The 23206-nt window shown below is 32.5% G+C and overlaps 5 protein-coding genes and 1 pseudogene across 5 annotated transcripts; 2 read left to right on the top strand and 4 right to left on the bottom strand.

Annotated features, from left to right (window-relative positions):
* Positions 1-36: 36 nt before the first annotated feature.
* On the bottom strand, positions 37-7111 carry LOC128395653 (GATOR complex protein Iml1-like). The gene is given in 15 exon segments (XM_053356114.1): positions 37-679; positions 767-859; positions 965-1134; positions 1203-1900; positions 1977-2391; positions 2394-3674; positions 3773-4020; positions 4149-4394; positions 4515-4591; positions 4656-4852; positions 4930-5260; positions 5356-5848; positions 5950-6040; positions 6288-6397; positions 7073-7111. Coding segments are annotated over 14 exon segments (4587 nt in total). The 5' UTR covers positions 6331-6397; positions 7073-7111; the 3' UTR covers positions 37-475.
* Positions 7112-7638: 527 nt separating this feature from the next.
* On the top strand, positions 7639-10630 carry LOC128395654 (G patch domain-containing protein 1-like). The gene is given in 3 exon segments (XM_053356115.1): positions 7639-8428; positions 8506-9505; positions 9508-10630. Coding segments are annotated over 3 exon segments (2460 nt in total). The 5' UTR covers positions 7639-7921; the 3' UTR covers positions 10461-10630.
* LOC128395657 (uncharacterized) lies at positions 10539-11453 on the bottom strand. The gene is made up of 2 exons (XM_053356119.1): positions 11310-11453; positions 10539-11226 (listed from the first exon to the last, which is right to left on the bottom strand). Exons 1-2 carry the CDS (start codon positions 11368-11370, stop codon positions 10643-10645), a joined length of 645 nt encoding a protein of 214 aa, XP_053212094.1. The 5' UTR covers positions 11371-11453; the 3' UTR covers positions 10539-10642.
* Positions 11454-12860: 1407 nt separating this feature from the next.
* Positions 12861-13805, bottom strand: LOC128395658 (uncharacterized; annotated as a pseudogene).
* A 502-nt stretch (positions 13806-14307) lies between these two features.
* Positions 14308-16646, top strand: LOC128395320 (small glutamine-rich tetratricopeptide repeat-containing protein beta-like). Its single transcript, XM_053355732.1, has 5 exons — positions 14308-14527; positions 14766-14884; positions 14961-15121; positions 15516-15753; positions 15846-16646. The coding sequence occupies exons 1-5, from the start codon at positions 14428-14430 to the stop codon at positions 16305-16307; spliced, it is 1080 nt and encodes a 359-aa protein (XP_053211707.1). The 5' UTR covers positions 14308-14427; the 3' UTR covers positions 16308-16646.
* On the bottom strand, positions 16643-18618 carry LOC128395321 (UBX domain-containing protein 1-like). Its single transcript, XM_053355733.1, has 3 exons — positions 18467-18618; positions 17257-17968; positions 16643-17162 (listed from the first exon to the last, which is right to left on the bottom strand). The coding sequence occupies exons 2-3, from the start codon at positions 17824-17826 to the stop codon at positions 16776-16778; spliced, it is 957 nt and encodes a 318-aa protein (XP_053211708.1). The 5' UTR covers positions 17827-17968; positions 18467-18618; the 3' UTR covers positions 16643-16775.
* Between the last annotated feature and the right edge of the window lie 4588 nt (positions 18619-23206).

Below are 23206 nucleotides of genomic sequence, written 5' to 3' on the forward strand. Positions count from 1 at the left end.
ATCAACTTGTACGAAACGATTAGAAATCTTCAATAATTTTCATCTGAAACAATTATTAAAAAATTTAATTCATCCAAAATGAGTAACAAAGATGATGATCAGTTAACAGTTTGCAATTAGCTGTAATTATTATGACTTCGAGGTTGTTATGATGTTGATCAGTAGGAAGTTTTTTAAATGATATGAGTGATTTTGTGCATCTTGGATTCAAGGATTTGGTTTTCCTTACACTTCCTTTGGGATTCAAATTAATGATATTCGCAGATTATCAAATCAAATTAATGATTAATCTAATTTGATGATTGTTATGGCTTAGGCAGCTCTCTTTCTCTCTCCATTTAGATTTGTTATGATCAACAGAGTCCGAAATTTGAATGATAAGAAAAGATTTTCATCTCTTCGTATGTTTTGACTTTGTTTCGAAAGTGAGAATTAAATGTTTTGATTGATTGATTAAACCTAAACGATCAGGTAATTAGACACTTGATTCAAATGCCAAAGATGCATCTTTAATTGCATTCTCACTATACTCATTCCAAAAGGCAACTAATCGTCCCCCTGTATTCCAACAGAATCGACGGAAATTTCTCATGAATCGTCTCATATAAGTTTCATCTCCAGTAACGTTGCTCCTCCATCGTTTGGTTATCATGTAATTCCAAGCCCATAAGAACCCATTCTATTAGAAAATTGGAAACAAATAATCAATATAAACAGTGAAAAAGAAGACAGAATATATTAAATCATTTAGAATTATAAATCTCACTCTGATATCTTCTAATCCATTTCGATCCGTTTGCTTGACTCCAGAAAAATGCCTGGTGATGTATTCTTCGTGGGGACTGCAAATATCTTCAGCCTGAAGAGAGATAGAGATAAGAAAAAGATTTATTAGAAAAGGAATTAAATTGAAACATGATAATCCATGATGACTATTAATCCATTTTCATTGCGAGTAAATCACCTTTGATACTCCTTTTTGTGATTTCGTTTCTGAACTTGTATCAGGTAAAAGGACAAAAATACTTCCAGAGACATGGATAAATTGTTGCCGCTGATCTTGAGCCGCTTCGTTAAAGGTTAAAAACCCGAATCTTTTAAGAATATCTTTTCGAAAGTTAATCAGATTATCTCCTGTAATTAGATAAAAGAAAAGTATGATTAATACAATTGAATAGTTTTATGGGATGCATCATTTTTACCTTGAAGATATTGCCGAGCTTTAGAAGGTAACTCATCTAGATTAAGTTGTATAAAAATGGGACCACGAAGAGGATCTGATTTACTTGCGAATGGTAAAGCAAACGGATCATTTGGAATTGGGACTAAATGAAATCCACCGGCACCCGTTTTACGAGCCCATTGTTGGACAATATCAACAAGTTGACTACTTGTAGCAACCATCCATTGGAGCTCCATCTCATATGAATAATCTGGATGATAAGAGGCCTGATATTTAGCGTGTAACCATTCAACTCGTCCACCTTTACCCGTAGCATCTAAATCAATTACTGCTCTATTAAATTGCATAATTGACTTTCTAAGTTTAACAATTTCACTTGGTGGTTTTGACCATTCACTTGGACCTGATACTCGAGCAGGTAATAATTTCACTTCAAACCAACTTCGCTGGAACAATTCATATTTACATTCATCATCATCAATCAATTGTTCATTACATTTGTCAACAATAAAGTAAAAATGTAAACCATATTCAAATGGAATCTTATTATAACCCGATGCATGACAAATTAATCCACAATTTAACATCTCTTGGAATAGATCAGAAGCATTTTCCTCATTGAATACACCATCAATTGATTCAATAGCCCATGAAACCGCTTCAGCGCTGATGAATGTAAATTCTGGGAGACAAATATCTCTACCAAAGAAATAAACACTAAAGAGAATAAAAGAAAACAAAAAAAATCAAAGTTATATTTCAATTGAAATTCTCAAAATTCTGATTGACTTACTTTGAGTGATTTTTCAATTTATCGACCAACGTTTTATGGGACATACTCGTGTTCAATTTTTTGGGCTGAATCGATTCAATGTAATCCTCTGTATCGGCTTTATCTAAATCCACTAAATTTAATCCTGTTACGGGAACAATGACGGAAGAAGAGTTACCATCTATTTCATCGCGATTGTTAGTAAGACGATTATCACATCTTCCAGTTAATTTATTCCTAACATTGATTAGATTATTGGATAATAGTCGATCCTTGGTTGAACCATTTTCTATTATTTTGTTAGCAAGAACAATTGATTTTAAACAGATACCTGATTTTCGTTTACTTTCAGTATTCTTTTGTGTATCACTAACTAATCGTCGTCCACTTGTTGTATTTCGTCTAATGGTATTAATTATTTCGACAAATTTTAAAAACCTTCTTGTAATTGATATTTTTCTTCTAAATCCCAATTGGGATAAAGTTCACAAGTTGGATCAGAATTGTCAGCTTCATAAAGAGAATCAATTACTTTACGAGTTATCGATTCACGTTTTGGTAAAACTAGTAAACGAAGTCTCCAATATTTAAGATCATCTTTCAATTCATATTCATTATCACCTCGAGCACAAACATAATTATCTAAATAATTCCATGTATAAGATTCTAACTTTTCACTAGCAAAATCAGCCCATGAAACACCGTAAGTCTCATTGTCGGGAGCACGGAAACGATAACAGTAGTGGATCTTTTTAACCGGATAAGGATGACGAGGCCGATATACTTTAACATTGACCATTGAGCTTTCCAATTTTAAACGATGAAAAATCCTACCAATACTTAAAGTTTGATCATATGGATCACCTTGAGGATTAAGAATCATTGAACTGGGAACATTATCTTTAGGGTAAACAATTGTTTGAAAACCCATTTGAAGTCTTTGACAGATAAGCTCTTTGTAAACTTGTGTAGTAGTTAATGGGGACCGAGTTAATTGATTTTCCATCTCATTATCACCAGAACGAGAAGAATCATTTACCAATACTTCCGGAAGTAAACTATATTCTGAGGTAACATAATCATTGTCTAAACTACGATTATCAGGTATAAAATCAGTGGTCAATGGAAGACAGGCTGGAATAACAAGTGACTTCCAATCGACACCGGTTGTAATTGCTGGAGTCCATTCCTGTTCACCGGTAGCTCCCCAGGCCCATGTTAAACTTTTATCGGTATGAGGATCAGCTGATATAATTGAAGCGGTTCGACTTCCAACTCGCTTGGATCGAGTTGATTCAAGTGAATGTGGACTATCACCGCTTGGACTTAAACTTCGACCAACAGATGAATAACTATCACTACGTGGATGTTGTTTGGGTCTATGGATACCGACACAATCGTTAGACTCATTGTTACTCTCACTGTTACTATTTCGTGATTTACGATTACAAGCAGATAATGGAAGTAAAGTACACGCTGTATTTTGGGGAACTGCTTGGTAATGATGTTGTTGCATAAAAATACCCGTTGGGCCAAGAGGGAAAACGTGAGTCCAACGACGACGATTAGAAGTCAACTTAATGGATACATGGGAAGGATCAAACGGATTAATCAAGGCTTTTGGCCGGGATGTAGTGGCTCTACCTCGATATGGCAGTGTTGGGTTATTGTACCTGTGGAGAGTAAGGTCATCCTTGGATTCTAATTTAAGTCGGAGGGCTAGAAGATGAAATAATAGAAAAAGGAGAAGAAAAAAAATTGGCTAATTAGCTAATGAATTGTTTACGAAAATGAGTTAATATTAATGCTGTCGTTACCTTTTGTGGTTTTACTTTCAACAGAAGTAGAAAGAGTTCCGTGACTAGAAGCGCTTTGAGAATTGTTATTTGTAGGTATTGACATAGCAGTTGATATGGAATTAGAATTAGTTGGTTGATTGTTCATCTCCAGACCAAAAGCTAAAGCGTCAGAGGCTCTTCGTTGATTCCGATCAGTTTCAGAAAAATCAGCAAGATGAAAATGAGAGCCCATTGTTGATTTCCTTCGAGTCGATGGTTGGCACGTACTTTGACCGAAAAAAAAGAAAGGAAAAGAAAAATTTTCATATAAATATTATGTTGATATGGAAAAACGATTAACGTGGGCAGCATTCAAATACGAATCTCGGATAAATAAAACATGAGGCAAACTCACTAATTGGCTGCAAAGACATGGGATTGAGCCTTGAAAACTTTTTCATCATATTCATCATAGTCAAGAACCGACATAATCGGACAGAAATTATTGGCTGAGTCATTTGAAGTTAAGTCTCTACTAGGTGAGCGATAAAGGTTAGATTGCTTGTTCCAATTGGGTTTTTCACTCTTTGGTAAAATGTTTGGCATCTTAATACGAGGTACATAACTTGAGCAAAAGTGATTATTAGATGATGAGTAAAAACTGTGAAACAATTGTAAAAGAGAAAATATTGTAATTAGTCAATTCTATTGATAATATCATGAATAACAACTCAACAGGGTTACAGATACATGATAGAGTGGAAAATTGCATGATGATTACCTTAAATTGATCCAATGAGGCATATTATAGAGATCAGCAGCAGTCAGTGGATAAGGTGAGGTGTTACCACGATTGAACTATTATAAGTTAGAAATTGATTAGCAAGGTTTAATTATCTCTGATTAGTAAATATTATCGAACCTTGAAAAGAGGTACAGCATGTAGAGGTTGCTCTCCGAGACAAACTAAATCACTGCCGATACCGTTGTCAATGATTCGTTGTTTTGTTATGTTACTAAGCTCGAAATCAACCTCGAAAACGCCAACTCCCGGAGAGATAACTACAGATAATTGTCCAGTTCGGTCAAAACTACGATCAAGATAATGTTTTTCAAAGACTATATGAAGAGGAGAAAAACAAATTATCAGAGAATTGATTAGTGATGATTAGATGAACAAGAGATAATTGACTTACCGTTGAGTGACATGTTGAGGACTTCAAGAAAATTACCCTGAGAAGATGTTGAATTGAATGCTTTGGGTATTTTCACTCCAGGCTTATCATGGTATCTTAATACCTCTTTTTCATATTCATTGAAATGTGTCTTGAGTTGAATAAGAACTGAATTCCAATCTTCAAAGCGATCATTTTGTACAGCAACTCTGTAAAAATCTTCATAGAATCGATTCTTGTAATCTTGTTGAAGACATTGTCTCATCTCATGAGGAAATTCATCAGTACTTTTGGCTTTATAAAATGTCCGAGAAAACAAAACAATGGTTACATCATGTGTACAATTGAATCTCTAAGAGTGAATGAGAGGGTAAAGAGAGAGAGAGAGAGAGAGAGAGAGAACAATTAAGAAAATGATGATTAACAATATGATTATTGTTTTGTTACCTTCCATTTGGCAAATAGATTGTATAAGAATCCGTTTATAGCCTTTTCGAAGTAGAGATCACCATTAATATCATAGTCCCACATTTCACTGCTCATTTGAATAAAAAGATAAACCATACTAGATGCTGATCGAAATACAACTTTAGTATCTTCACCAATATAACCACAGGCAACCCGTTCACCCTGAGACCACATCTCGAACACTGTACATCGTATATTAGCATAGATTATCGTTTTGTTTAGATAAACGCAACTTTTTAATAAATGACATTTTATCCTCCACATATCACTTCGAGATAGATATTGGTCTTTAAAACTTAACTCAACAGAGTCAAGGGTAACATCTTTCGGATTAACTTTTCGCACTTTAACGTCCAGGTAAGGTCGAAGGTGGAAACTACTGGCGATTGATTGTTCAATACTAATACATTGCTTATCCTTTGATTTAACATCTTTAGGATCCAGGTAACCCTTAAGACAGAGCAATAGATGACTGAAAGAGAGAAAGAGAGAGATGAATAAACAAAAGAAAATCATAATTTTGGGTGACAAATACTCTGTGAGCTGGACAAGTGATTATCTCAAGTTCTTTACCTGTAATTAACTTCATCTGAATAGATTTCTAAGACATCATCTTTTTTAAAATCAGCAGCATCTTTAGAGCTAATCAGAAGTTCCTCTTCTACTATGGAGAAATGAAAGTGTCGAGAGATGTTGAGATTACCATGAAGAAATGAAGAGTCAGGGGAAAAGAATAAAAATAAAACAATTAATTAGAATAAATATTTCATGATGATGAAAATTATAAAAGAATAAGAGAAAGAGAAAGAGAGGTTCAGGTTAGCAACAAGAGAAAAGAAAACCAATCATCTTTATGAGCTTTTCTTTCATCACTTTTGGGTTCTCATTATGGAAATTTAATTGATTCTTACCTTTAACACTTCCATGGACTTGAAGTTTGTATACTCTCTCCATAATTGGAGAGTTTGTGTCATTTGTAAATAAGCTAATTAATCACTTGTATAGATGATAATTTAAAATTCTGGAGAGAAAAATAAGAGAGATTGATTAATAGAAAGACTAGAGAGAGAGAGAGAGAGATTGTTACATAAGCAAAGTTTTTCCATTAGAAGAGAAAAATAAATAAATATTAATAACAAGAATAAAGAAAAAATAAGAAAGAGAAAAAGAGAGTAAATTGAATAAAGAGAAAGGGTTTTACAAAACAATATATTCTCTCTATTCTTCACACATTATCTTCTTCTAAATTAATAACGTGATTAATTAATGGTAATTAGAGTAAAGTCAAAGTGTAATTCTAATTATTCATCATTGTTGTTGAATAAATGAATCAAAGTGAAAGAGGGACAAGAGACATTCTCATTGTGAGATTAAGTTACTAACCATTTTGCAATTTGGATTAATAAAGAAAAAGGATGGACAATTAGGGAACAATTAACTAGAATTGGAATTAAATTTGATTTAATTAGTGAGAGAGAGAGAGAAACATTTAAATTGAGAATAGAAAAATTTTCACATTTAAACCTTGGGTTTAAACGTGTAGATGGAATTGGTTTTTACTGGCTTGATTTGGTTTCTAATTGATTGGTGATTTTAAATGATGAACGATTGCTGAAATGATTAATCAATTTTCTTGCTAATAGACTGGAATAACGATAGTAAATAGATCAACCTATTCAATTGGATTAAAACTGACCACAATAATAGTGTAACAATTAAATGAAAATCACAGGAAAATTTTCCTTTGTATAAAATGTTACTTATTATTCAATGGTGATGATGATGATCACCTTTTTTTGGAAGCACAAGATTAGTAGTTAAGTGTTTTGTTTCACTGTTTCAATTAATTACAATTAATTGGCCGATAAATATAAAAGATTAATTCACTAGTTGGTTAATTAAAATAAATAGAAAATAAAAATGAAAATAGAAACAAAAATTGGGTAATTTAGGTTGACCAGTTTTCTGGTTAAAGAGAACAAAGAAAAAAGTGGAAATGAGAAAAAAAAAGATCAACTTACTTTTTAATTTTATTTGATTTGGAAAATTAATCAACTCATTAAAAAAAAGGTTAAACGGTTAACAGAAGAAACGAAATTAAAATTAAAATTTTACAAATAAACTATAATATAGATTTAATTAAATCCATAATCAGGTAACAATCAAGGTCGAGGTTTGGAATTGACAATTTAAACTCTTCTGGTTGACAGATGATCGCAAAAGGATAAGTGTGATAAATAGAATCAGCTGATTGGAATTTTTTTCAAACAGAAAAATAAAAAAAATCTCTCATTTTCATTTTCTATTGATTTTTAGTGAATTAATTATTATTATTATTCTTTTAATTGTACCAATTATTTAATTAGTCGATTCTTTTGTGTATTTAGAGTTGTTTTTCGTTGTATTGGTTTGGTTAAAGTTTTCTACTTTGTGATCGTTTCCATTTTTGGATCTTATTGATGTGATGATTTTTTTTTGTTTTTCTTTTCATTTGTTTTTTATTTTTTAATTGTTGTGTCAAGTGATTAGATTGTGGTTTTTGATCATGTTTGATGAAGATGGTGACGATGGTATTATCATCTATGGGACTCCGTTGCCACCATTAGAGGATAATGAGAATGCCAGTAAAAAACCTGAGATTGACCTTACGGTTAGAGACTGGAAAGGTAGACGTCGATTCCATGGTGCTTTTACCGGTGGATTTTCAGCTGGATACTTTAATTCTGTTGATACTGAGAAAGGTTGGATACCCTCACAATATGTGTCCAAGAAAGGTGAACGTTGGGATAAAAAGTTACTCTCAAATAAACCGGAAGATTTCATGGACGAAGAGGATTTCAGTCTATTCGGAATTGCTCCGAAAAAGGTTCATACCAAAGATAATTTTAAGGGACCAGAGCCTGAAGCATTTGCTGGTCTTCGAGATTCTAATGCATCACTTATTGATGTTCTCAGGGATATAATTAAACCTACTAACCAGTCGATTGGTGTTAAATTGTTCACAATAATGAAAAAAGGACGAAAGTATAAAGGAGCGTTCATAAAACCAAAGGTGAGATTTTAAATTATTTTCATCATGTTTTAAATTTCTTTTGAAAAATAATTTTCTTTTTCTCATTTCAATTCCAGACTAATGCAAAAGTCTATGGATGTAGTATGCCTCCACAATTTTCAACATCCAAAGATGACAATGAAAATGATTCTGATGGTGAATCGATAATTAGACCAGAAATATTTTCCTTACCATATAAACCTAAAAATGATTTCCATGGAATCGGTTACAAGTCTTTAAAATCAATCATCTCAAATGAGAAAGAAGAATCTATCCCAATAGCTGCAGTTCTTGGTGGAAATAAACGTCTAATGATTTCAGGTGAAGCATTTGGATATGGGGCTTTAGAAGAAGATGATGATGATTACGCAGAGGATGCAATGGTTTACTCTAAAGTTGATCTATCAAAATATGATTTCGAAATCGGATCAGTTAAAAAGATTAAGCCCGAACCAAGTACTTCGGCCATACCATCAAATCGAAAGGGAATCCTTGAAGGATTTACTCTCGCCGCAAGAATTGAATCAATTTACTCGTCCAAGAGTAAATTGCCCGATATTCCAAGAAATTGGAAGCCTCATCCTCCCTTTTTAAAAAGCAAACGAACCTCTAGATGGAACCAATCTTCGTCTTCCTCTTCAACAACAACCGAAGATGTCAAACCAACCTCAGCAATTATCGAACAATTCAAATCGCTTCCTTCTTCAAACTCTAAGCCTGTAAATAGATCTAAACCCCTAGATGCCAATACTCGAGCCGTTTTACTTGGAGAGGAAGTTGACATTGTGGTGGGAATAAAAAAGCCAAACGAATCTAAGCCTTCAACTATCACCTCCGAATCTGAGGTGAAAAAGAGTCAATCAGATCGACCGGTAGCACCTTCTCATCCCATGAGTGCTTTTTTCTCGAATCGATTTGTTCAAAGCTCTGAACTTGAGGAGGAGAAACTTAAACCAGGATTAGTTGAAGCAAAAAGTATTAATTACATGAAACCAAAATCTACACAAGAAGATGAACTAAACGATGAATCAAAAGTTGGTACAACTAAACGAGAAACCTTCCAATGGCATCCACATACTCTCTGTCTAAAAGGTTCAATGTTCCTCATCCTTATCCACAATTTCCTGATGTTGTTGGAATAATCAACATCAATCGTGATCAAATGATCTCAGATAATAAGAAGATTCCAAGCTCCAAGCCAAATATTTTCAGTTCACTAACAGATTCACCAACAGTTTCATCAACTCCTTCCATCTCGAAAACTGAGACGAATACAATTCCTCGTCCAAGTTCATCATCAACCTCTATCATTGAGAAAAATTCTGAAGAAATTCCTGAGAAAATTGAACGACCTCCTTTGGATTTATTCAAAGCAATTTTCGCTTCCGATGAATCAGAATCAGATGATGAAGATGAAGATGAAGATGCCGAGAAGAAGAAGAAGAAAGATGAAAATAAAGATAAAGAGAAAGAGAAAATAGAAATAAAATCAACTATAAATCCAACAAGTTCCGAGAAAGATGAATTAAAAGAATCATCAAAAGCGACTATTGATAAGTCGATAAATTTATCAATTGTTTCTCGTGATCAAGTTATCCAACCCCAACCATCAACATCTAAAGCGGGAATTTTTTCTGGCCTCAATTTAGATTTAATCAACAAGAAGATCTCATATGCATTACCCACCAAAGATCATGGAGATTCAGATAATGATGCGCTAACACTAGAATCTCAAGTGATGAAAAAGGATAAACAAGATGTAGAGAGTGTTGATGATTCTTATGGACCCGTTTTACCACCAGACAATTTAAGTACATCATATGAGAAAAGCAATTATAAGAAAAAAGATAAAAAAAGGAAAAAATCTAAATCTAAATCTAAATCTAAACATAAATCAAAGAAATCAAAATCTAAACATCGCCGACGATCAACATCAAGCGAAAGTGATTCAGATGAAAGCAATTCCAGTGATTCGGATGAGATTCATGCTAAAAGACACAAATCGTCTCATCATTCAAAAAGATCAACATAATAACTGATGAAATTTTATTTCATAAAATTAAATGAATTTATTCAAATGAAAATTGTAAAAATCTCACCATTATATTAATTTTATGTAAATGAATCAATAATGTTTTTTATTTGATTGTTTCGTTAGCAAATGAAAATGTTCATTATAACAATTAATGGCCATCAAACTGATCAGTTGATTGTTTAAGCCTTAATACTATCACATAAGTCTAATCCCAAGAGACCACATGCATATTTAAATAATTGCCGATTATCTTTAAGATCGTTAATTACGGTTTTCCAATCAACATCCTTTGATCCCGATTGTGATTTGGTTTCTTCAAGATAACTAATTAAACCATCGACATCTCCAGCGTGAAGATGTTCAAGTAAATCAGTTTTCTTTGATAAAATAAAGGAAACCAAAGTTACTCGATCAACACTTTCCAATGAAGTTCCGGCTCCGGTGTTTCTCATGGCCCAGATAACGAGAGAGGGAAGGCCATGTTGCTTTTCTTCAGTGGTTCCAATGGCTTTTAAGAAAGCGATCTTTGCGAAAACTGCAGGCCAAATGACACCTTCGGTTCCTGATTCGGCTCCATTGTTGGATAAAAACAAAGTCGCTCCAACAATATCGTTATCGTTGTAAAAGTTGAGGAATTTTTGTCGATACTTTTCAGTGAATGCGTAAAATTTGGCAGCGTCAATCCGACCTGCTTCACTGTCTTCAGCTGGATCGTAAGAGGCCCAGATCAATAATGGAATTGGCTCGGTAACGGGTCCATCGGCTAAAGAAAAAAAGTTTCGGAAAAGTTTTGTTAGAAAAATTTTCGATCAAAATTATCAATAACTTTTAACCAACTTGATTTACCTGAGATAGGTTGAGAAAAGGCAATTAAAAGGGTAACAAAGGTAATAGTTAACTTAATCATGATTGTTGATTAATTGTTTTACTTGAGAGATTGGTGATTAAATTAGAACTTCCCTAAATCACTATTGGTTTTTATACCAAATTTTCTTGTGATTAGTAACAATTTATTGTTGATGATTGATTTTCGACATTGATTGTTGATTGATGTAACCATATTTTTTTTTGTATAAGTAAAATTAAACAATTGCAATACATATAAATTTGTTTATTTTATCACTAATTATTGTTGCCCTGATTAAAGTAATCAAGTTAGGATCAAATTAAGTACAATCGTCTTTATTATCAATGCCAAAACTAATAATACTTGTAAATCATTTCAATAACTAAACAATTGAACGTGAATCACCTGTTAATCAAAAAAAGCAATAAACTGAGTATTAATTAACTTTTTAAAAGCTCAAAAAGCATAAGAAAAATAGAAACGAACAATTAATTTTTCTTTTCTCCATCAATTTGATCCACATCAATTTCATTTTAAATACACATATGATGTACATATGATCCATGATGTCCAGTGGAACCTTTTCCTCGTATTCTGACAAAGCCCTGCATGATATCATTATCATGATCATATGAAATTGTCTGTAAGTTAATCTTAAAGTTACGATAAGCCGACTGAGTTTAATCACATGGCCACTTTTCACCAACATTCAAGTCTCAATGGTGACGCACCTTTGAGTGGTCATTCTCGTCAATCAGGTCCAGTCGAACCATTTAGGTTGAACCAAGTTTCTATTTAGCACAGAATTTTCTCTATTTAGTTTGGACATTTTCTTTAATTATTTATTATTTCTACTTCGAGACTTTTTCCAGTGTAAATCATAATGTTCTCATAATAGTTGATTCAATCGTTTTCACTTGCAAGATCAACTCATTGAAAAACATCATCAGGGTTATTTGGGTTGAATCGATTATAATTTTCGACAATTGGTTTTTTCTTTTCTTCACTCATTAGAACCATGGTTCTGAATAGAATGAAAAATCAGAAGAAAATATCCAAGCTAAATAGAAAATCTTTCCGTAGAAATAAAAAAGATTTCAACCTTTTTAGAAAAAAAGATTAACCGATGGACTGTACCTTGGGACTCATCATGCAACTGAGCCATGGATTGAGATTCATTCATCTTTGATGATGATAAGTCATCAGGCTGATACAGTCGCTGCATTGGCGATTCCATCAACATCATTCGCTTCATCTTCATCAGATATTAAGCCCAATTGTGTTGGTTTCAACACCGGTGGAAACAAAAGTGAAAGTAAGGAGGAAGTAGGAGGAAGGAGGAGGAAACATGATTAGTTGAAGCTAAGAGTAAATTAACTAAACGATCAATCAAAATTTAAACATCGTCGGCGATCAAGATCAAGTTAAAGTGATTCTAGTGATTCTGATGAGATTCATTCTCAAAGACAAATCATCTCATCATCCAAAAAGATCAACTTGATAACAGTTAACGATTTTCGTTAAATTTATTCAAATTACTAATTGATAAATTGAAAAATCTAATCAAAATATTTATTGTAAATGAATCAATAATAACAATCAAACTAATAAGTCGATTTTTTAAGCAATTGTGTCACATATTAGTAGTCCCAAAAATCCACATGCATATTTAAATAATTGCCGGTTATCTTTAAGATCGTTAATTACGGTTTTCCAATCAACATCCTTTGATCCCGATTGTGATTTGGTCTCTTCAAGATAACTAATTAAACCATCGACATCTCCAGCGTGAAGATGTTCAAGTAAATCAGTTTTCTTTGATAAAATAAAGGAAACCAAAGTTACTCGATCAACACTTTCCAATGAAGTTCCGGCTCCGGTGTTTCTCATGGCCCAGATAACGAGAGAGGGAAGACCATGTTGACTTTCCTCAGTGATTCCAGAGGCCTTTAAGAAAGCGATCTTTGTGAAAACGTCTTGCCAAATGACACCTTCGGTTCCTGATTCGGCTCCATTGTTGGATAAAACAAAGTCGCTCCAACAATATCGTTAGTGTTGAAAAAGTTGAGGAATTTTTGTCGATACTTTTCAGTGAATGCGTAAAATTTAGCAGCGTCAATCCGACCTACTTCAACATCTTCGGCTGGATCGTAAGCGGCCCAGATCAATAATGGAATAGGCTCGGTAACGGGTCCATTGGCTAAAGAAAAAAAAGTTTTGTTAGAAAAATTTTCGATCAAAATTAACTTTTAACCAACTCGATTTACCTGAGATAGGTTGAGAAAAGGCAATTAAAAGGGTTACAAAGGTAAGAGTTAACTTAATCATGATTGTTGGTTAATTTAATTGTTTTTGCTTTAAAGGTTTATGATAAAACTTGAGGTTTCTAAATCATCGTGGGTTTTTATATCGACTTTTTTTTGTGATTAGTAACAATTTATAGTTCTTGATTGATGTAACCATATTTTTTTTTGTCTAATTAGACAATCGCAATTTATAAATTTGTTTATTCTTTCACTAATTAACTTATTACCTTGATTAACTCAATAATGGATCGATTTAACTATAATTGGTTTAAATAATCAGTGTCAAAACTAGTTGAAAAGGAATCTTATGATCAAACAATTAAACACAGCTACAATTGGATTACTTCTAAATCAATTAATTAAATCACCTGTTAATCAATTAAACCAATCAACTGACTATCAATTGAAAGCTCAAAGAGTATGATTAAAATTGGAAAAAGAAAAATGAAAATCAACAATAAATTTTCACCTTTACCAAATCTAAATGCCATGGAATCAAATTAAAGATGATTAGTTAATTTGGGCAATAATTTAAAACAACAATCTAATGACAATTCAAGTTGCAACAATTTAAATTGACTCGAAATTGAAAAAACTATCGAAAAAAAATAGAAAATGAAAATCGCGCTTTTCTTTGGGAAGATTTGATTGGTTGATTTCCAACCGAATCTCAGTTACAACAAATGTTGAATCTTTGGTTGGAAACGTTTTTTTTTACTCAATTTAATTTGTTTGTTTTCTAATCAATTTAATTGATTTTAAATATTCTCTCTTTTTGTTTTAATTGTTTCGAATTGTGAGTTAATTAATCATGTCATTTGAGAAGCGTCTTGCTGCTAGTATTGTTCAATATCTTGGTGATCAATTACGAAGTGATGATTTAACTGGTGAAGACAAGGAAGGCTTAGAAGGTAAGAGAGAGTCTTTGTTATTTTCTATTCTTTTCTCTGTCTATTTTACTTTCGACCCTTTTCTATTGGGTACTTTCTCTTTCTCTCTTCCCTCTTTTCCCTTTCTTTTTGATTAGTAAAAAAAAATAATTAATTCTATTCTTTTGATGATGATTAATCTTATTGGTTGAATACATTTCCATTGTAATTAATTCTTTTCTCTTCTCTATTGTCACTATTTGTGATTTATTCTGATCAGTTGCTATCCAATGTCTGGAAACCGTTTATCGTATTAGCTCAAGTGATGTCCATCTTTTACCATCTCGATCACTGGTGGAAATTTATCAAGATGCCATTAAAAATGAGCCTTTGGGCAAGGTAATTTACCTTTTCTCGTTTGGTTGTTTTAAAAATTTCGCACAAAATTAATTCACTTTCTTTGTCCATGTCTTAGGATTCCGATGAGCCTGTTTCTGAAGAAGATCGTAGGGAAGCGGAAAATCTTAAAACTCGAGGAAATGACCTGATGAAAATGGAACAGTACAAAGATGCTTTAGATTCTTACACCAAGGCTATCAAATTGGATCCAAAAAATGCTGTTTTCTACTGTAACAGGTTAGTAATAAGAAGAGAGAATATAAATTAATCTTCTCATCAACAATTTATTTTCTAATTTTTTATCACCATGGTGTTCAAATGTTTCCATGTAATTATTGCTACTCTCTGGATACTCAATAGTGAATCGGATTTCATTCAGTATTTTCCAATCATTATCCTCTTATCAGCTTCACTTAATGCAGAAAAATTAATTTAATCCATTATTTCTGATTAATTATTGACGTTTCCTTTACCATTTGAGTTCAAAACATTACCAACATTTTGATAATTAATTTTAAATGACTTGCATAAAATTTTCAATCATTTTCTGCTGCTCATCTTGTGACAAGATCTATTGACCATATCAAGAGTAATTTGTATTGACTTGAAATTTTTGGTTTCATTTTACCAGGGCTGCTGCTTATAGTAAATTAAATCAACACACCTTTGCTATTGAGGACTGTCGTAGGGCTATTGAAATTGATCCCAATTATAGTAAAGCTTATGGACGAATGGGTTTAGCTTATGCTAATCTTAATAATCATCATCTTGCTCGAGACAATTACAAGAAAGCTTTGGAATTGGATCCTCATAATGACAGTTATTCCAGCAATCTTGCCGTTGCCGAGGACAATATAGCTGAACTTGAGGTGAGTAATTTAAAGATAATTTGGTTTTTGTATCTCGGCAATTTAATGTTGATTTTAAAATTTTTTCTATTACATTCTGATTTATATTATAGAGATCGAATCCATTCTCAACCTTCCTTCAAAATCCAGCGGTGGCTCAAGTTGCTGAAGGTCTTCTTCAAGATCCAGGTATGCAAAACATGGTTCGAGGTGTGATGAGTAATGTTTTTGGGTCTCTGGCTGGTGGTGGTGGTGGACGACCTGGAGGACCTCCGTCCGGTGCCCCATCAGGTATCCCTAATCCTCCTGAGGATTTTCCTGCACCAGGTGAAGGTGGCCCAGGAATACCTCCTATGGGACCCGGAGGTTTACCTGGAGTCTTACCAGGAGGTTTATCAGCTGATGCATTATCTGGTATAAACATTGAAGCAATGATGAATATTGGTCAACAATTAGCACGTCAATTTCAAAATATAAATCCAGATCTTTATGATCAGATTCGACGAGGAGTCGATGGTAATAATCCACGCAATAATGATAATAATAATTCCAACGATGGATCCAACAATTCATAAATTGCTAAACAAAAACTATTATTTCCTTTTCTCCTCATCAGTGATCATTTGGTAGACACTGAAATACTGTTTGATAAACAACAAAATGTTTCCAAATATGATAAAAAAAAACAGAGTTTAATCCTCACAAATTAATTAGCAAAGGTAAAACAAAACTGAAATAATTTAGTTCAATACGACCCAGAGACCATTTGTTAACCAAAAGAAATGATAATATAAGAAAACAACGATAATTTCAATCCTAAATCAAGAATATGAAATTTTCGTATCAAGTAAAAGTGTTGCCATTTGTATTAAAAATGGGGAAAAAAAATTTTCTCGTAATTTGTAAAAGATTAATCTTCTTAATTGTTAAATTTGACAGTTTAACTCAATTCTAGATTTTATTCAACCTATTTGCAAGTATAAAATGCCATTAATACAAGAGAATAGTAAAAAAAAAATAAGCTCATGCTTATTTTCCCATTTCTATGGTCTCCTTATATCGGTAAGAAAAAGTCGAGCGGACGGGCAAAGACCCAAGTCCAATAAAGTTCGTTCCATGTCCTCTTCGGTAAACGCTTTATTCGGTGGCATATGAAGTTTAAATGGTCGAGTTGCACTATCCGGTCCAAAGAGATCCTTTCGATTCAATTGAATAAATAATCTAACCGCTGCAAGTTGTTCATTTGGAGTGAACTTTTGAATAAGCGAAGATCCATCCGGAAGTCTAATGGCCAATTTACATTCGGATGCATTGGCCCCACTTGTTCCAGTGTTGGTCACTTTACTAGGAGTCGATCCACTTGTAGAGGGTATTGACGATGTATTTGTTTGATTTTCTCTCTTCATGGCTTCCCTGTCTTTCTTTATTTGCTCTGGGAAAATTGAAGAGAACAATTTGTTAGAAAAAAAAAAAGATAAATAGGAAGTGATAGAATTTCGAAAATGGATCATGTTTAATTCTTACCAAGAACGGATTTTTATGAGCTTCTCGCTCCAATTTTTCCTTCCTTATCTCTTGGGCGATACGAATTTTCTCTTGAGTCTCATATTGTTCACGAAATTTGCTTATCTCTGATCCAGTTTCCCGTCTTTTCTTTTCCTTTTCAATGGCTTGTTTTCTTTCCTCTTCTTCTCGGATTAAACGCCTCTGTTTAATCTTATCTTCAAGTTTTTTCTTTTCCGCTTCAATCTCTTCGGCAGTTTTCACTTTCTTCTCTTCGGTGGCAACACCATCGTTCAAACCTTTACTCAAATTGGCAGCGACATTTTCACTTGGTAAATTTGAATCTTTCGCAGGTGAACTACCATCAGCACCAACAGCGTCAGTGGAAGGAGGAGAAACAGCAGTGGCAGTGGCAGGAGAAGATGAATTATCAACCGGAGGATTGAATTCTCGTTCACTCTCAGTTATAATCCATTCCATGACTTGATCCAGAGATTCACATGTTGTTGAATTACAAGCTCGCTCGATTTTGGCTTCATCGAAACCCATTTCTTTCAACTTGATTACAATATATTCTCGCATTTCGGACATGCTTGCAATTAATCAAATTCTTAAACCAAAAAATAGTAAAAAAAATAAAGAGAAAACACTTTGAAGATGAGTAACTTGAGAGTAACACCAAAGAGACAAAAAGATGTGGATTAGGTTAGAGAATGGATCAGATCGATGTTAACTGCAAAGAGAAGAGAACATTAAATTAGAAGATATTCTTGTCAAAGATAATCAAGAGATCGAATTAAAGAGGAGAATAAATTAAGAAGCAAAAACAAAAGAAAAATATCCGAACCAAATGGATTTAAATAGAAGAGAAAAGAAAATGTATCAACACTGAAGAGAGAAAAAAAAGTGAAAAAGAAAATCTAAAATTCTAAAATTCTAATTTCACCCTGTTAAACAAATGAATCTCTATGAAAAAAAGAACAGACAATTTAACGAAAGCAACATGATCAACTGATTAATCTTAAAACACAGATCACAATTAATGTCAACGATTAATTAACAAGATGGAAAACAATTAGAAAATAAGATTCTCATTTTGTGGAAAAATTGAAAACGAGAATTGAGTTGATAAGAGAATAGAATGAGATTTGATTTAATCTAATTAAAAAGCAAAGAAATTGGGATCAACTGTCACAGGATAATAGGAGAATTAGTTTAATTGTCTACTTACCTTAATTACTGTCAACAAGAAAAAAGTATTAATTAATTGTAGTCAATTGAAACAATGAACATTTAAATCTGTCAAACATTAAGAAAAAGCCTCAATCTTATCAATAGGATCATCGGTATCCAATCAGTTGAACTAAAGACCGGGCAAATTGAATGAGAAAAGAAAATGAAATTAATTAATTTTCATCCAACAATTTAACTAATTTAGAGTTAATTTGATTTTCACTTCGGGGAAAAAGTGATTGAATCACTTAGGCCTTTCGATTGGCACTGAATCGGCAAAGTTTTTTTTCCTTTCGCGGTTGATTTTAGATCAAAAATCGACATTTTCAAGTTCGAGCTGAAAAAGTTCAACCAATTAATTTAGAATTTTAATCGAGTATTTAATTCAATTAGTAGTTTGTTGATAATTAACTCGCACGTTAATCTGAATATTTAGCTAATCATTTCTATTACAATTAGTGATTAAGTTACAATATTGTATTCACATGAAATGCTTGACCAATGGTTGGTCAATATACTCAACAATCAACTGACAATTATAATGAATGATTGAGGCTTTTGATTATGAGTACAAATTTGAGTGACGAAACAATTAATTAGTTTTAATTTAACTCGAAAAATTGTTAATTAGTTTAAATGTTTCAGATGAAGAAATTAATTCATCCTCGACTGACCAATAGTTGACCAGTTATATTTAAATGGCCTAAAAAATATATGGAAACAAAAAGATAATCATTAGTAATTAAGTGGGTAGTTAATTAACAGTTGAAAGAATTTATGTTCAACAATCAACTGATTTTCACCACAAAACAAACAATTAAGGATAAATGGTAACAATTAACTTTCTCATTCACTACAAACATAAACAAACATTTAGTTAATTGTCATCCAATCGTTTAACATTCAGATTGGAATCAAGGTTTTCGTTTAAATTGTTGACCATCATGTAAACAGTAATTTAAAGTGTAACAATTAAGAAAAAAGTAAATTTAATTTCCACTAATTAATTGTAATCAAATGAAAACAAATAAGACAATAAACAAAATCAATTCTCTGGTTTAATTATCTAAATTGTTAAATCAATTGAACTAAAGACCCGCGGGTAAATTAAAATGAAGAAAAGATAATCAAATTAAGTTAATTAAGTAAATTAATGATCACTAAAGGAGAAAGAGAGAAAGAGAGAGAACAAAAAATTGTTAATCAACAACAATTAAATTAAATTGGTGACTTACACTGAAAGGATCATTAATTGAACAATATAAAAGTTACGAAAGGGTAACAATTAACTCTTGAATAGCTGAACTAACAATTTAATTTAAGGAACAATTGAAAAGTTAATACAAAGTTAAACAAGTAGATCAAAAATGGACCAATCATAATTTTTAATAGTTAATTGTGATACTAATTAAGAAAAAAAGAGAAACAATTTAAACAGGTCAAGGTTTACCAATCAATCAGTTGGAATCAAGTTTAATCATTTAACTTAATTGTCGCGTTTAAAATGTGATCTTGTTTGGTTTTGTTTTTTTCGTCGTTTCTGTTGTACGAAAAGTTTTTACCAATAAACTAGTAATTTAATCACCTTTGTAATTGAAATTGATCAATGGATCAATTTAATTATCAATCGGGTTAACAATTCGTAATGTTAATTGTGAGTACTTGATGTCGCTGCGTGACCCATAGAAAGAAAGAGAAGACAAGATTCACTTTCTTTTTCATCTTCTTCATCTTCTTCATCTCCTTCGCTGTGACATGTTAACCTAATTTCGTCGTTTCATCCAAAAGCGATCTCGAACTAATAGAAAATGAAGAGAGAGAGAGAGAGAGAGAGAGAGAGAGAGAGAGAGAGAGAGAGAGAGAGAAAATCAGGTAGAAAAAAATTCTAATTAACTTAATTATCCATTTAATTGAGTAACTATGAACTTAGATATTGATTCATCTTTATTGTTAATAATTTGTGATTGTTGGTAGTTGATTAAGATGATCAATTGTTATGTTTACAAAGTTTAATATTGCGACACATTTGTGAACATGATTAACGTTGATTAACGGTGATTAATTATTGAACAATTGATAATGAATCAATTGAAAGTTCAAGAACCATGAAAAGAGAAAACAAATTGACAATCTGAGAAATCACCGAAAAGGTAACATTAAATGTTAACTTGTTACCGATTGTGATCATAATTGAAACGTGAACGTGTTTTTATTATTTTCCTGTTCAAGGGAAAATGCTAATTAAAGGTTTGATTACAATCAACGATTTGAATCAACGATCGTTAATAAGATTAATAAATTGTGGTTCTAATGTTGATTATCTGGTGTTTGTTTCTATTCAAATTCAAATAGGAAAGGAAAAGAAAAAAAAATTCCCTTCTCAACAATATCAACAGAATTGATTGTAATTATAAATCATCACAATCAAATGGTTCATGTTGATTATTTACTAAGATTATCGAAAGGCTTAAGTGTGAAAAACAGTAAATTGGTGATTTGGATTAATTGATTCACAAGAAGATGAGATAAAGATAATTAATCGGTTAATCTAAATACGGATGTTGATTAATTTTGAAAATTTTAAGATGATTAGGAGGATGAGAAGATCAAGTTTATCCCAAAAATAGTCTCATCATCATGAGGACACACGAAGTACAAGTATAAGTAAGTCAGTAAAAGGAAGAGCGATGATGAGGATGAGGAAGAGAAATGAGCTTTTGTTATCGTTCTAACTGTTGTTATAATACAAAAGATTATCAAGACAAGTTTGGGAAGAAAAGAAAGAGAAAAAGAAAGAGAAAAGACCTTTGACCTCTAAGATTTTCTCTCTTCGCTTAGATATTCTTGTTCCTTTCTCTCTCTCTCTCTCTTCCTCTCTCAAAAGTTATGATGATCATCATCATCTTCCTCTGTTTTGTAAGGTCAATGCCACTTTCACTTTCGCTTATCAATCGTTACCGTTTCGATTGTTATCCCATTAGAACGGTTCCTTTTTCGAGGATTTTCACTTTGGTTCATCTTCGCGATCAATACGTTTGTATACTCGTTAATTGATATCGATAGGAAGTCAAATGGACCCAACGGAAGTGCCAAAAATAAGATTGAATATCTTGGTGGTTCTTATTGATTCTTAGGTCTGTGTGTTTACTTCACGTTCCAGTGAAGAGTGTGTGAGAAAAAAATGGTTCCTTTGTTGTTTAAGCTTCTCTTTCTCTTTTTGCTCCATTTACTGGCCTCCGAAAATGACCCTTAACAAGAGCTAAAGTGGGAGAGGTCAGTCTGTCAGTCGGTGGCAGTGAAAACATTTCTCTCTCTCTCTCTCTCTTTTTTCAAGATCAATGGCAAAATAGCAAAACAAAAGGTGTACATAAGGTTAACATAAGGCAGATGAAAAAAGGAAACTCTAAACTTACTGGACATTTGACTCGGACCAGCGGTCGAAATGATAAATTATATTTAACATTGAATTTTCTGTTCCGCATTTCAATTGAAATTTATCAATAGGTAAATATGATTATTTATATAATCATTTGTGCTACAAATTAACCAATTAAATTTTTATTATGATGATGATGAATGAAGATAAGTGTGTGTGAAAGGAAGAGGGAGAATTGGATGTTAAACAGATTCAGTTATAATCATGGAGATGATAATGATAAATTAAATGGAAACAAGGTTATCAGGGGAAAGGGGGTGGAGATGATGATATAAATGACCTACAAGATGAGTGAGAGAGAGAGAGAGGGAGGGATGAAGATGAAATCGAATTGAACTCATCAAGGTATAAACAGAAAAATCAACGTTCTTTTTCAATTCTCTGTGAGATTTGATGGAGAGAAAGAGTTGCAAGAGAAAGAGAACAGGAGAGAGATGAAGAGGAAGTGGGAGTGGGAGTTTGAGGGTGGTGGTGACGATGACGATGATACGAGTAACTGGGAGAAAGAGAAAAATATATGAAGGGGAAAAAGTCCTTCACTTTATGAACCAAATTCAGTTTCGAGTCTGTTCGTAACAGAATAAAAATCTAGGGCATCATCATCATCATCGTCATCATGATCATTATAAGATGAGAGAGAATAAGAAGAGAGAGAGAGAGATGAAAGTGTAATACGATAATCACACAGGCGCAAAGTTCTGTGACCTTAACCCAGACTGTCTCTTAGCCTATTTACCCAAGTGAGATAGAAAAAGAAAGAAAGAAAAAAGTTCGAGATAAAGTTTATTTCGAACTCGAATCAGAGTCAAAAATGAGAACGAATTTATTGTAACAAAAACACTAATACGATGATAATCTTTAAACAGATCAATACTTTGGGTTATACTAAACAATTGGAATGGTTTCGAATTTTTTTACATCATGATTAACACTTATGATGATTATTACGATGAGATTAAATCTAACCCAGTGAGAGAGATTGAATTGATTGATTGAATCATTTAAATTTGATTCTCACTCATTATCTATTGATTATAACCATGTCGTTGGCCCTAATTGATAATACGTTGACAATTTGTTTACCTTAATAGTTTTATCAACGTTCTCATCATCATTCTATTAAATTCTATTCAAGGCAACGAACATCATGATTTCCATAGTAACCTTATTTTCCTCATGAAATCAGGTCATTCAATCCTAGAACTTTTTCCCCTCTTTCTCTCTCTCTCTTTTCTATTTCTTTAGCTATTCTAGTGCTACACATCTATTTTTCCCTTTTTCTCATCACCATGATGATGATAT

Source organism: Panonychus citri, unplaced genomic scaffold (assembly GCF_014898815.1).
Source record: "Panonychus citri isolate SS breed McGregor unplaced genomic scaffold, ASM1489881v1 Contig00141, whole genome shotgun sequence".
NCBI classification, from domain to species: domain Eukaryota; kingdom Metazoa; phylum Arthropoda; class Arachnida; order Trombidiformes; family Tetranychidae; genus Panonychus; species Panonychus citri.

Bases quoted from the DNA above. Each gene is read 5' to 3' on its own strand.
- LOC128395657 (XM_053356119.1), bottom strand. From the start codon at position 11,370: ATGATTAAGTTAACTATTACCTTTGTTACCCTTTTAATTGCCTTTTCT. The intron at 11,227-11,309 runs GTAAATCAAGTT...TTTTTTCTTTAG, and splicing joins CTTTTCTCAACCTATCTCAG to CCGATGGACCCGTTACCGAG.
- LOC128395320 (XM_053355732.1), top strand. From the start codon at position 14,428: ATGTCATTTGAGAAGCGTCTTGCTGCTAGTATTGTTCAATATCTTGGT. The intron at 14,885-14,960 runs GTAATTTACCTT...TCCATGTCTTAG, and splicing joins AAAATGAGCCTTTGGGCAAG to GATTCCGATGAGCCTGTTTC. The intron at 15,122-15,515 runs GTTAGTAATAAG...TCATTTTACCAG, and splicing joins GCTGTTTTCTACTGTAACAG to GGCTGCTGCTTATAGTAAAT.
- LOC128395321 (XM_053355733.1), bottom strand. From the start codon at position 17,826: ATGTCCGAAATGCGAGAATATATTGTAATCAAGTTGAAAGAAATGGGT. The intron at 17,163-17,256 runs GTAAGAATTAAA...ATTTTCCCAGAG, and splicing joins CTCATAAAAATCCGTTCTTG to CAAATAAAGAAAGACAGGGA.